Source organism: Mesocricetus auratus, unplaced genomic scaffold, assembly GCF_017639785.1.
Source record: "Mesocricetus auratus isolate SY011 unplaced genomic scaffold, BCM_Maur_2.0 Super-Scaffold_100008, whole genome shotgun sequence".
Taxonomy (NCBI): Eukaryota; Metazoa; Chordata; class Mammalia; order Rodentia; family Cricetidae; genus Mesocricetus; species Mesocricetus auratus.
In genome coordinates, this window is record NW_024429192.1 from 71,253,080 (window position 1) to 71,265,151 (window position 12,072).

Consider the following 12,072-nt stretch of genomic DNA (forward strand, 5'->3'; position numbering starts at 1 on the left):
AAAATGATGATACCTAAGAAACAAGAAAGCGGTTTACATCAACTAGACTTGTAGTCAGTGTTGGCTCAAACTCTGAGAGTCTGACCATAAATAGTTTATTTTAGGTATATATAAGCACAACACAATTTGGTGAAAAAATTCCTGGTGATAATTAATTCAACCCCATGAGCACAGTGAAGCTTAATATTTGAGTATATCAAAACATTTTCTATTGTACATGGGACATCTTCCATAAAGATAGGTTTTATAGACTGACAAAACAAGCTCAAGACAAGGGTTTGAGGGAGGATCCTGTGTAGTCTCTGGCCACACAGATACTACAAAGATCACAAGGCTATTAAATATGCTTTTTCTCCTGGGTAGAAAGCATAATATACATCTCTCCCCTTGAAGAAGCATCCCTGTGCATTTAACATTCCTGGCTCCCTAGTGCTTATCTGTGAGCACAAGAACTTCTGTGCTTCCTATATCAGAATGGAAGAAAATTTTCAGGGATGTTTAACTTGGCTAGTGACACAAGAGTTGAAGGTAGAGTAAGCATAAAACTCCTTTTTGTCTGAAATCAAGATTTATTACATGGTATATTTTAAGAACAAAGACCAATGCCACATATGTTATCTGAGATCAGCATATTGAAGAGCTTACCTTCTACACAATAAAGAATACAGAAATTTGTGTGGAGTGTGAATGTGTGTTTGGTTGTATGAATCTGTATATTTATGGATGTGTGTGTGTGTGTGTGTGTGTGTGTGTGTGTGTGTGTGTGTGAGTGTGTGTTTACGTAAATGGGTGAATTGTGACTGGAAGGAGCTACTAATTACGGAAGTAATGGACTAGAAAAAAGAAATAGCACTTCACTGAAAAGTATGCTGATTCCTAAGTGAATGTTTTTGTATCACAGATCCCAGTAGTCATTCACATGGCTTTAATGGAAAACAGAGATCAGATGACTTAACTAGATCCTTGCAAAAAATTCTGTAGTGCTTCGGAGTCAGTTTCATGTGAATGTCTAGTCTGCAGAAATTCTGAGACACTTGAAATATTGTCTACTTTTAGGACAGGAAAGTGATCTGTTGGGACTTCGTAAAAACATGCAAAATCCAATCAAATTGGATTAATTTTATCCATTATCTCTTGGGTTTAAGATATTAAGATTTCCCCCAGAAGTACTCGTGTGCCCTCCTAAACATGTGAGCAATCCTGTCTGTGAGTTATGAAGTTTCTCTCTGTAGCCATATGTTTTTGAATAATTTTGAAGTTTGGGTGATGACAGGCTTCCTTATTTGTATAAAATCTCCCCAATTTTTTATGTAGTCACTTAGTCCTATAAACTTTTCTCTTTTGAGTGTCAGTCATCATTTTATTCCATATATTTGATGTGGTAAGTTTTTATTTTCATTCAGTTCTAGGATTGTTTTACTTTGGATAGGCATGTTATAGGCTCTATGTGGGAATCCAATAATATCATTTTCCTATATGGACATGCTATTAAAATGATTCTTAATGGCTTCTCTCAATACTCATACACCAAACCATATCTTAAGCACTACCATGGAAGTGTCTTTTTCTAGTAGATGGCAACTAACTCAGATATTTTCAATTGGTCAAAAGATAGATTAAGTGATATCTGAGAGTTTAGCAAAAATAGCATGCAGATATGATACTTCTATCTCAATGGCTAAGGTGGTAAAGATTTAAAAAACTGCAAGTAATGTATAGCAGCAAGCAATAACAGAGCAGTTGCACATATGAACTCACAGTAGTTGTTACAGCTTACACATGACTTGTATTAGGCCAAGATATGCAAATTTTTGTGGGGAATGTGCACAGAAAATCTCAATAGTACATGAAGAGTCAATTTTCTTAATAATGTGACCCATGATAGATCTATCATTTGCCAGAACAAGCCACATTCCTAAAATAAATTCAGTGAAAACAAAATGGACTCAATGCATGAAAAAGAAGAAAACCAAAAGCTGAGTGAGAAAGGGATTAAAGGTTAGAGAGGGTGGTTCCAGAAGCAGGTGGAGGTTAGACTGTGCTCAAAATATATTTCATGACAATCTGAAATTATTAATTGGAATATTAAAAATAAAACATAGGCTTATTGGTTAAAGCATTGGCTGCTCTTCTAGAGAGTTGGAGTTCAATTCTCAGCTCTCACAGAAAAGCTCACAATTATCTGTAACTCAAGTTATGGGGGGATGCACTTTTCCAGCCTCCAAGGACATTACATACATGCTTTATATAGATATACATATGAGAAAATAGCAATATACATAAAATATAATAAATAACTTAAAAATTTTTTATCATTTTTTATTTTAATTTTAAATAGCTTGTTTCACATGTCAATCCCAGTTCCCTCTCCCTCCCCTCCTCCCACACTCCCCTTCCCCCCCTCCCTCCCACCCTATTGCCAAATCCTTCCACATTGGGGATATCTAGAGTCTGTCATTTTACTCTTGGTAGGGTCAAGGCACTCCCCTAAGAGCCCAGGCTGAGAGAGCATCTCTCTTTGTGCTATATCAGTCTGGGATCCAAGAGCTCTCCCCGAGACAGGGTTTTTTATATCTTTGGAGCCTGTCCTAGAACTTGCTCTGTCAACTAGGCTGGCCTCAGACTCACTGAAATCTGCCTCCTTCTGCCTCCTGTGTGCTGGGATTAAAGGTGTACACCACTACCACTCAGCTATAAATGTAAAAATCTTTATATATTATTTTGAGTTGATTAGAAATTTAGGACATAATGAAGTTCCAATCAACAGGAATGGTGATAAACTCACAAATTTGCTAAATAAGATACCAGTTGTTGATAAAGGAAAAATCTGGTAAAATGAAGACAAAAATTTGTATGACTTTAAGGGGAGAAATGTATAAAACCAATGCATTGGTTCTGCAGAATTACAAAAGAAGGAAACAAATCAGATAGTAAAGAAAACTTAAAAGATACTAGGTTTTCATCTTTTATTTTTATTTTTTTGCTATTGGAAATTTAAGCTAGAGTCTTTGACATGTTAAGGTCAGCCACTAAGCTTAACCCATGGATCTGAAATACAATGCTCTTAAAAGTCTTTCAGAAAATTAAAGACAATGGCTTTTTTTAATGCAGGTATTTTATTTTCATTCTGTTTTTTTAAACTTTTCTTATCATCTTATACAACCATGAAACTTTATAAAGAGACTAAAAGAATTAGACAGCTGTGGCCTAGTTAAGGGCTACTAACAGAGTGTGTCACTGACAATATAATTTAGACATTGCTAATTTGAAAATCTGAAGTCTGAAAGTTCCAAAATAAATAAGTTGACTGTTCACTCTTTAAAATAAATTGTGTACCTCTAGAAGTAAACAAGGACAGCCAATATTCTCTCCAATCATGTTTAATTTAAACTGCTTATACATGTAGATAATGTTGAAAATACTTTAAAATATAATTTTACTTAGTCTTCTGGATTCTTACAATATAGACAATATATTTATTTGAATTTAATGAGTGGAAAATTATGTTTGAAGTTCATACATACTGGAGTTCACACAGCTAAAGTAATATGTAGTTAAAGTTTGAAGTATGAAGTTATGGTCCACTATAGTTTGGTAAAATGTTAATCTTAAACTATTCATGTACAGGGACAATTTTTAAATGATAAAATGATGAAAAATATTGGTTTGGACTTATTTCTATGATTAATTTTTATATTAGTAACACATTTAAATTAATATAATTCTAAAATTGACACCTAAATATATCCATTTATCTGATAGTAAATTCATAAGGATTCATTCTAGAAAATTAGCAAATTAATTGAATTTAGTAATTTCAATTGAGTAAACTTGTATGTTTTCCTCATAGAATTTTCTTCTCTAAATATGACATGGTTACATCCATGAAAAATGTAATGCAAAGATTATGGAATTCTCTGCACTCAGAAATCGTCTCATAAAATTAGTATTTATGAAAGGATGAATGATACTACTTATGTGTATTGATTTATTCATCAAACTTGATTGCATGACTTTTGATATATGTTTTTATGGAATCTTCTATGTCAGGTTGCTAATTAATTTGAGTTTAAAAGTCGTATGAAGCCAGGCATGATGGTGTATGCACATCTGTAATTCTAATACCTTAGAAGATAAGACAAAAGAATCATGAGTTCAAAGTCAGAATTGGATAAAGAATAAGTGTGTGTGTGTGTGTGTGTGTGTGTGTGTGTGTGTGTGTGTGTCTGGGCATGTGTGTTTGCATGTGTGTGTGTGTGAGAAAGAGGGCTCAAAAATAAGTTTTAATTTCCCTTATCATCGAATAAAATAGTTGATATTCAAAGAAACAGTTTTCTCATGTCTATATAACACTGTGTGTGTAGCTAGCATGGAAGGAAACACTCGACCTTTCTATGACACATTGTGACCTTTATTATAAATTCTGTCTCCACAGTGAACATTCTCATGATGCAATGGAACAATTGGACCCTCAATTCTGATTTCATCCTGCTGGGAATTTTTGATCATAGTCCTCTTCATACATTTTTCTTTTCCCTCATCCTGGGTATCTTCTTTCTGGCTTTCATGGGTAATTCTACCATGGTGCTTCTCATCTATCTGGATGTCCAACTCCACACCCCTATGTACATCCTTCTCAGCCAACTTTCCCTTATGGATCTTATGCTCATCTGTACCACAGTGCCCCAGATGGCCTTCAACTTCCTTTCTGGAAACAAGTCCATCTCCATGGCTGGCTGTGGGATCCAGATATTCTTCTATGTATCTCTACTTGGAGCTGAGTGTTTTCTCTTGGCCTCAATGGCCTATGACCGTTATGTGGCCATTTGCCACCCATTAAGGTATCCTATTCTCATGAGTCATAAAATATGTGGTCTAATGGCTGCCTCCTCATGGATTCTTGGTTCCCTAGATGGTATAATAGAAGTTGCAGCTGCATTGTCTTTCTCATATTGTGGTGCCAGAGAAATACCTCACTTTTTCTGTGATGTTCCAGCCCTGCTCACTCTTTCATGCAGCGATACCTTGACATTTGAAAAGATGATATTTTTCTGCTGTGTAATTATGCTTATCTTCCCTGTGGCAATCATTATTGCTTCCTATACTCGTGTGATTCTGGCTGTCATTCGTATGCCCTCTACTGAGAGTCGCAACAAAGCTTTTGCAACCTGTTCCTCTCACCTTGCAGTGGTGGGAATGTACTATGGGGCAGCCATGTTCATTTACATGCGACCCTCTTCTGGTCGTTCTCCCAACCAGGACAAAATGGTATCAGCTTTCTATACCATCCTTACTCCTTTGTTGAACCCCCTCATTTACAGCCTACGCAACAGAGAAGTGACCAGAGCATTCATGAAAGTATTAGGGGTAGACAAGGCTGGAGCACGAGTTATCTGATTACTATGCACTATTTTTCGTCATGCTTCAAGTAGTTAGGTATAATGGCTGAAGAAGGAGTGCCATGACTTCAAGTCTAGTATGAGAAACATTGAGTTCAAGACTTGTCTATGCTAGATAGCAAAGTCATCTCTCAAAAGGCATACTTTATATGCAAATTTATATGATGAAGCAATACATTCCAGCAGCTAATATTTTTTCACCAGTATAGATTTATTACTACCACATAAAATTAAATCTGTGAAAAAAGTTGACATTCGTTCAAAATGTTAATTATTTCTGAGGTCATTTCAAATGTATTATTATCAGCAATCACATTTAACAAACAAGAAATATTTTTCCTTCACAGTGCTTGCTCATACAAAACCTTTGACAGTTTCTTCTATTGAGTTTATCCTGCTTTCAACTCACAATTTTTCTAATATGAAGCTACTAATTTTCTACTAATTCTTATATATGTCTAATTAAATAAATGCAAAGAACAGTCAAGACAAAAGAGATACAACATTTTGAGTGTTAGGCACATAGTGTATTTTTGTAATGAACATTTTTCTCCTAAATACTGGAGAGTAAAATGTTCTCATTTATTTATTTGTGCAGGCATTCATTAATATTATACACAGGAGAGTGAATTTTAATAGAGACATCTATATTTTCTAAAGTCTGCATATACCTCAAATATAATGGCATATTGCAATGGTATTATGAAAGTAAAGGTAATTATGCTAATTTTATTTAATTAAATTTATTTATTTCTTTTACATCCTAATTGCTGTTTCCCCTCCATACTCTCCTCTTACTCCCTTTCCTCCCCTCCCTTATCCCCCAATGTACTTGTCTTTTGTTTCTGTTCAGAAAGGGACAGTCCTCCCATGTGTATCAACAAACCAGGGCATATCAAGTTGCAGTAAGACAAACCTACTCCCCCTTGCATTAATTCTGGGCAAGGCAACCCTGTAGCATGAATAATAAAAGCCCAGAGACAGATATTTGGGTTCAAGCTGAAGATCAGAGAGGCAAAGCAGCCAGCCACTGAAATGGTTGATCCTGTCTTCATGAATCCTTAGAGTGTAATGCCTTCCCTGTCTGGAAATTAAATCTTACATGAGACCCTTTTATTCTTCCTTTTATACCTCCCTAGTGCTGGATTAAAGGCATGAGCTCTGTTATTCTTTTTGGCTAATTCACTCTTGTGTAGCCTTGGGTGGCTTTGAGGTCCATCTGCCTGTTTCCTGAGTCCTGGGATTAAAAGGTTTGTGTTGCCACCCCTGGCTTCTATAGCCAACTAGTATGATTGCTGGAATTAAGGGTGTGTATCACCACTGCATGGTTCTATGGCCATGGCTAGCTTTACATTTTTGGTCCCCTGTGACTTTATAAAATCATAAAGAATGTAGTACCACATAACATATTATAAGGAATAGGCTCTCAAAAGCCAGTTAAAGCATTGTGATATCCCCTGCTACCACTGTTAGGAATCCCATAAATAGACCAGCCTATGTAGAGTGCCTTTGACAGTTCCATTCAGACTTCTTGGTTGTTGGTTCAGAATCTGTGAGTTCCTATGAGCCCAGGTTAGTTTTTTTCTGTGAGTTCCCTGGTAATAACCTTGACCCCTCTGGTTTACAAAATCCTTCTTCCCCCTCTTCAGCAGGATTCTCCAAGCTTAGTCTAATGTTCCACCATGGGATTCTGGATCTGTTTTCATTACTTACAGGATGAAGACACTCTTATGACAATTGAGTTAGTCACCAATCTATGAGTACAGGAGTTATAGCACTAATCTATGTCCTTAGGCATCATTATGTTAATTTTTTCTTCAATAATGTTTGGGTCTATCCTAGGTCTCTGGGCCATCCAGGCTCTGGGTCCTGGCACTCTAGCCAGTGTCACAGGTGGGCTAATTCTCAGGGTATGGGTCTGAGACTGGACCTGTCATTGGTTGGCTATTCCTGTGAGGCCCTTACCCTTGCTCCCAACCCCTGCTCCTGTGCATCTCATACACAGAACAGACTATAGGTCAAAGTTTATGTGCATGGGTTGGTGTACAAATCCCCTTACTGGAAGTCTAGACTGATCACAGGAGATGACCAGTTCAGGCTATTTATCTCTTATTGCTAGGAATTTAGCTAGGGTGGTCCTTGTAGTCTCCTGGGAGATACGCTTACACCATGTTTCTACCTGACACTGAAATGCACCCACCTTTATAATAGCCTTTTTCAGTACTTTGCCACTCCAACAGTCAGATTGCTCATGTTCCTATCCTCATGTATCTTCAGTCCACTCATAAAATATCTTCTAGGAAATCTGGGGGATACAAATCAGAAAGGAAGAAACCAAAGTACCATATTCTACCAGGGAACTCCTATAGCTGATAAACACTTTTAGTCAAGCAGCTGGATATAAGATTAACTAAAAAAACAGTAGCCCTTCTGCATACAAATGATTTTAAAAAATGAGAAAGAAATGAGGGAATCAACATGTTTCACAATAGCCTCAAACAGTAGAAAATATCTTGATTTAATTCTAGCCAAGCAAGAGAAAGACCTGTTTGGCAAGAGCTTCAAGTATATGAAGAAAGAAGTTGGAGAAGATATCAAAAGATGGAAAGTCTCTTGTACTCATGGATCACAGGAAAAATGACAATGTTTTCCAAAAGCAGTCTACAGATTCCATGAACTCCTATTTAAAATACCAATCTTATTTTTTATAGTTCAAAGCTTGAAAGTTGAACTGTATAAGCAGATAGAAGCACTGAAGAAAACTCAACTTAAATGAAAATAGAACTAAAAAACTAAATAACCAACTGTGAAACTCAGATGAAAACCTTACAAGTAGAATATATCAAGTAGAAAACAGAATATTAGACTTAATAATAAAACAGAGGAATTAGACCATCCAATAAAAGAATATGAAAGACTTAAAAATACACACACAGGGAATATTGGGGAAGTTTAGTACACTGCAAAAAGTCCATATTATTGAATATAGGCAAGGAAGGAGGAAAATAATACTAGCCCAATGGCATTGACCAGATCTTCAACAGTATCATCAAATAAAATTTCCCATATTTGGGGAAAGATCTATCCATATGGATACAAGAAGCTCACAGTACACCAAACAGGACCAGAAAAGAAATTCTCCATGACATGTTAAGACTTAGAACACTATACAGAGCAAAGGGAGAACATTGAAAGCTACAAAATGAAACCTACTAGTCATATATAAAGAAAAACTCACCACAATAAAAGATGACTTTTTAAAGGAAAAATCCATGAGTCTTGAGAATGTACTCTACATTGTAAAAGACCTCAGATCCAAACCCAGACTGCAATACCCAGAAAATCTCTAAGCCATAGTTAAAGGAGAAATAAAAAGTTTCTACAGTATAAACAGGCTAAAAGAATTCTTGTCTACCCAACCAGTCCCACAGAGAACAATAAAACCAATACTTTATGTTAAAGAAAGAAATAAACATAGCCAAAAAAACCACAGAAAGAAAAAGAAGGTATAGTTACTGAAACACAATGTGATAGAGTACACAAACAGAAATGCACACACCTTATAATATTAACTTATAAGGTACTAGATTCTTCCAAAACATCAGTAAACACTGTGGCCTATGGGCTGAAGTTGGATGCCCCAACATTTCAAAAGAACTTTTGGTGACTGTCCAGGTAGTGAGATGTCTCTTTCAATTCTAGTGTTTATATGCTAGCCTTCTGTGGTCTTTGATGTAGTTGAAGACAGATAGTTATAATTATAGTTTTCCTTAAATTATATATAAGACTTTAAACTCACAAAATAGGATAGATGATACTTTCTTTGAATCTTGCTAAAAGTCAATGGACTAAATATTGTATTTATAGGTCTTGCTTAATAATTGCCTTGTTATATATTTTACTATGTTAAAGTTAAAACCTTTCTTTTTTGTTAAGAGAAGCTTTTTCTTTTGCTAGCCGCTTTGGTTCATCCCCCGCCAGTCGCCTGGGCTCTGCTGTGCCAGCCTGGTTCTAGATCCACATGAGTCCCAAATAAACACACAGGAGGCTATGTTAATTATGAAGCTGTTGGCCTTGTTTGTCTCTTACTGGCTAGCTCTGCCTTAAGTAATTACCCCATAATTGTTGATCTAAGTATGTTTCTTACCAGAGAAGTTTCCGGGCTCCTACCCGGCATTACATGTCGACTCTCTTGTGTTTCTCCTACCCAGAGTCCTCCTGGACTCCTAGTCCCTCCTATCTAGATTCCCTATTGGCCAGACAGTACTTTATTGACAAATGCACAGGCAAATAACAGGACTTCCCCAACACTTTTTATTTAGACAGAAATGAGGAGATGGTGGGAGAAGTCCTTCTATGTAAACGTTGTCTATTTGTTGATAAATAAAGCACTGTTGGCCACTAGGGAGCAAGATAGGTGGGACTATGAACCGAGGAGAATTCTGGGAAATGTAGTCAAGAGTAGAGAGTCACCATGTGATCCCAGGAGGAGAGGGCACAAGTCTGGCTTTATAGGTAAGATAAGACCTTATAAAATATATATTAGTAATTATTGGTTAATAATTAAGTCAGAGTTAGCCACTAAGAAACCATAGGAATAGTCAACAGTTTCATAATTAATATAGTGTCTCATGTGTTATTTGGGGGCTAAGACAGCAGCGGGACCCAAACAGTTGGTAGGAAAGAACGAACAGTACAGGTATGTACCCTAAAGACTTAAAGTAGAGATGACTGATTTCTTTTCGTATATAAAAGTTTAGGTTTATGATTTCTTTAAGACTCCTTATAAGATTACCTTTCAAGATAAGTAATAAAGTGATTGACTCTTTCTTTGTAACTGCAAAATGTAGCCTGCCAGTAAAAGACCTGGCTGAGAAGAGTACCTTGCTTGCCCACACAGTTAATCTATAACAAGTTGCTTGTATATAAATGTACATGGGTTCCTGAGACAATTTTTTCACTTGTAATATGTAAAATATTTCATCATGTAAGGATATGGAAAGCATGCTGTTTTTTACTGTTTGTTTTGTATCCATTGTAATCATTAATTTAAAAGACAGATGTAACTACATTGTAATTCCTATATTGCCTAAAAAATATTTATTGGGGTTATATAAGCTGTATAAAAATGTATACAGTATTAAGAGCATGGAAAGAACAGAGAGAAGAACAGATAATAAAGAAAGAAATCATCAAGAAAGTGTGTGAGTGTTTTTTCCTTAAATCCCCTCAGATAGAAAAATCTCCATTTGTGCTATTCTGTTGACTTTCCTTTTGGGCCCTGTCTGCAGTCTGGAAGCAAGTTCTTCCAGACTGAGATATCTCAGTAGAGGATCAGTCTCAGGTCGAAGCTATCATGGAGGAGGAAGCTTTGGTTGATAGTTTCTGTATACACAGGTTTTCACTAAAGATTAGCTACCTGTAAACATTTATACTTAAGCCAAGGTAAGGCTTTACTATTCCTATGAGCCTGACCCAGAGAAGATTTTTCCATTCCCATGGGTCTTAGACATTGGGTTCCTTGAAATGGCTATTCTTATGTCAATAATCTTGCATTTGACATTTATTTCATAGTTGGTACCCTGTATAGGGCCAGTGTGTGTGTGTGTGTGTGTGTGTGTGTGTGTGTGTGTGTGTGTGTGTTTGATAGAGAAAGAGACTGAGAGAGATTGAGAAATATCACAATGTTGCTTAGAATAAATTGGATGTCTTTATGTAGACTAATGAAATTGGACCCATGTCTATAACCCTGGATGAATATCTATTCTATCCCTACCACCTGAAGACCCCAAACACTGAACCTACTTGATGAAATCTCCCATTGTCTGATGTGGAACTGGAATTGTACTTCTTATACTCAGACTACTTGAAAACCTTCTCTTATAGTCCGTTAGAGACAATAGACCATGCACATCTCAACATAGATCAGATAAAGCAATCCATAATCATTAACACCAACAAACTGTTCCTAAACTCAGGGCCTCCTTGAACAAAACCAGTATATGTGGTCCAAACAGGCACTGACAAAGTAAGACATGCCCTCCTCACCAGCTCCTGCTATTTCTTACTTCTAGGCAACAATGTTGTGGGCTAAAAGAAGAAAGCAAATTATAGAGTAAACAACTTACTTTGGATGCTCAGTTTTCATTGAAAAACACAAAAACACTATGAAACAAAACAAATAAAAATCCCTTCACAAATCAACCAATCCCATATGCGTTGGTTCCCAATAATGACTTAGATTAAATTCAAAACATGGGATCAAAAAGAGCAATTAAAAACATTTAGAATTCAATGACTTAGAGAGGACACAAACATGTAAATAACCTAAGAGGGCAGGACTAAATTTGTTGGTGCTAAAAAAAAATAAAACCAGATGAATAAAATAAAATCAACTTAGGATATGGGAATAGAATTCAATAAAGAGTTAGAAAGGCCTAAGAAAATCTAAACTGAAATGAAGCTAGAAATAAAAATTCAATAAATCAAATTTAAAATGTAAGTAGAAAGTCTTACTAACAGAACAGACCATGTGAAAGAAGAAATATCAGGTCTCAAAGAAAAACAAAGGAATTGGTAACTTAGTCAAAGAAAATGAAAAATTTAGAAACTATACATATGAACAGAACATGCATGACCTTTGGAACACCCTGAAAACACCAAATCTATGCTC

At 36.0% G+C, this 12,072-nt stretch overlaps 1 protein-coding gene across 1 annotated transcript; it reads left to right on the forward strand.

The window, feature by feature from the left end:
* The first annotated feature begins 4,446 nt into the window (after positions 1-4,446).
* LOC121142063 (olfactory receptor 2M3-like) lies at positions 4,447-5,397 on the forward strand. Its single transcript, XM_040751444.1, has one exon. The coding sequence runs from the start codon at positions 4,447-4,449 to the stop codon at positions 5,395-5,397; it is 951 nt and encodes a 316-aa protein (XP_040607378.1).
* Positions 5,398-12,072: the final 6,675 nt, after the last annotated feature.

Excerpts from the sequence above, each read along its gene's own strand:
- LOC121142063 (XM_040751444.1), top strand. The coding sequence starts at position 4,447 with ATGATGCAATGGAACAATTGGACCCTCAATTCTGATTTCATCCTGCTG.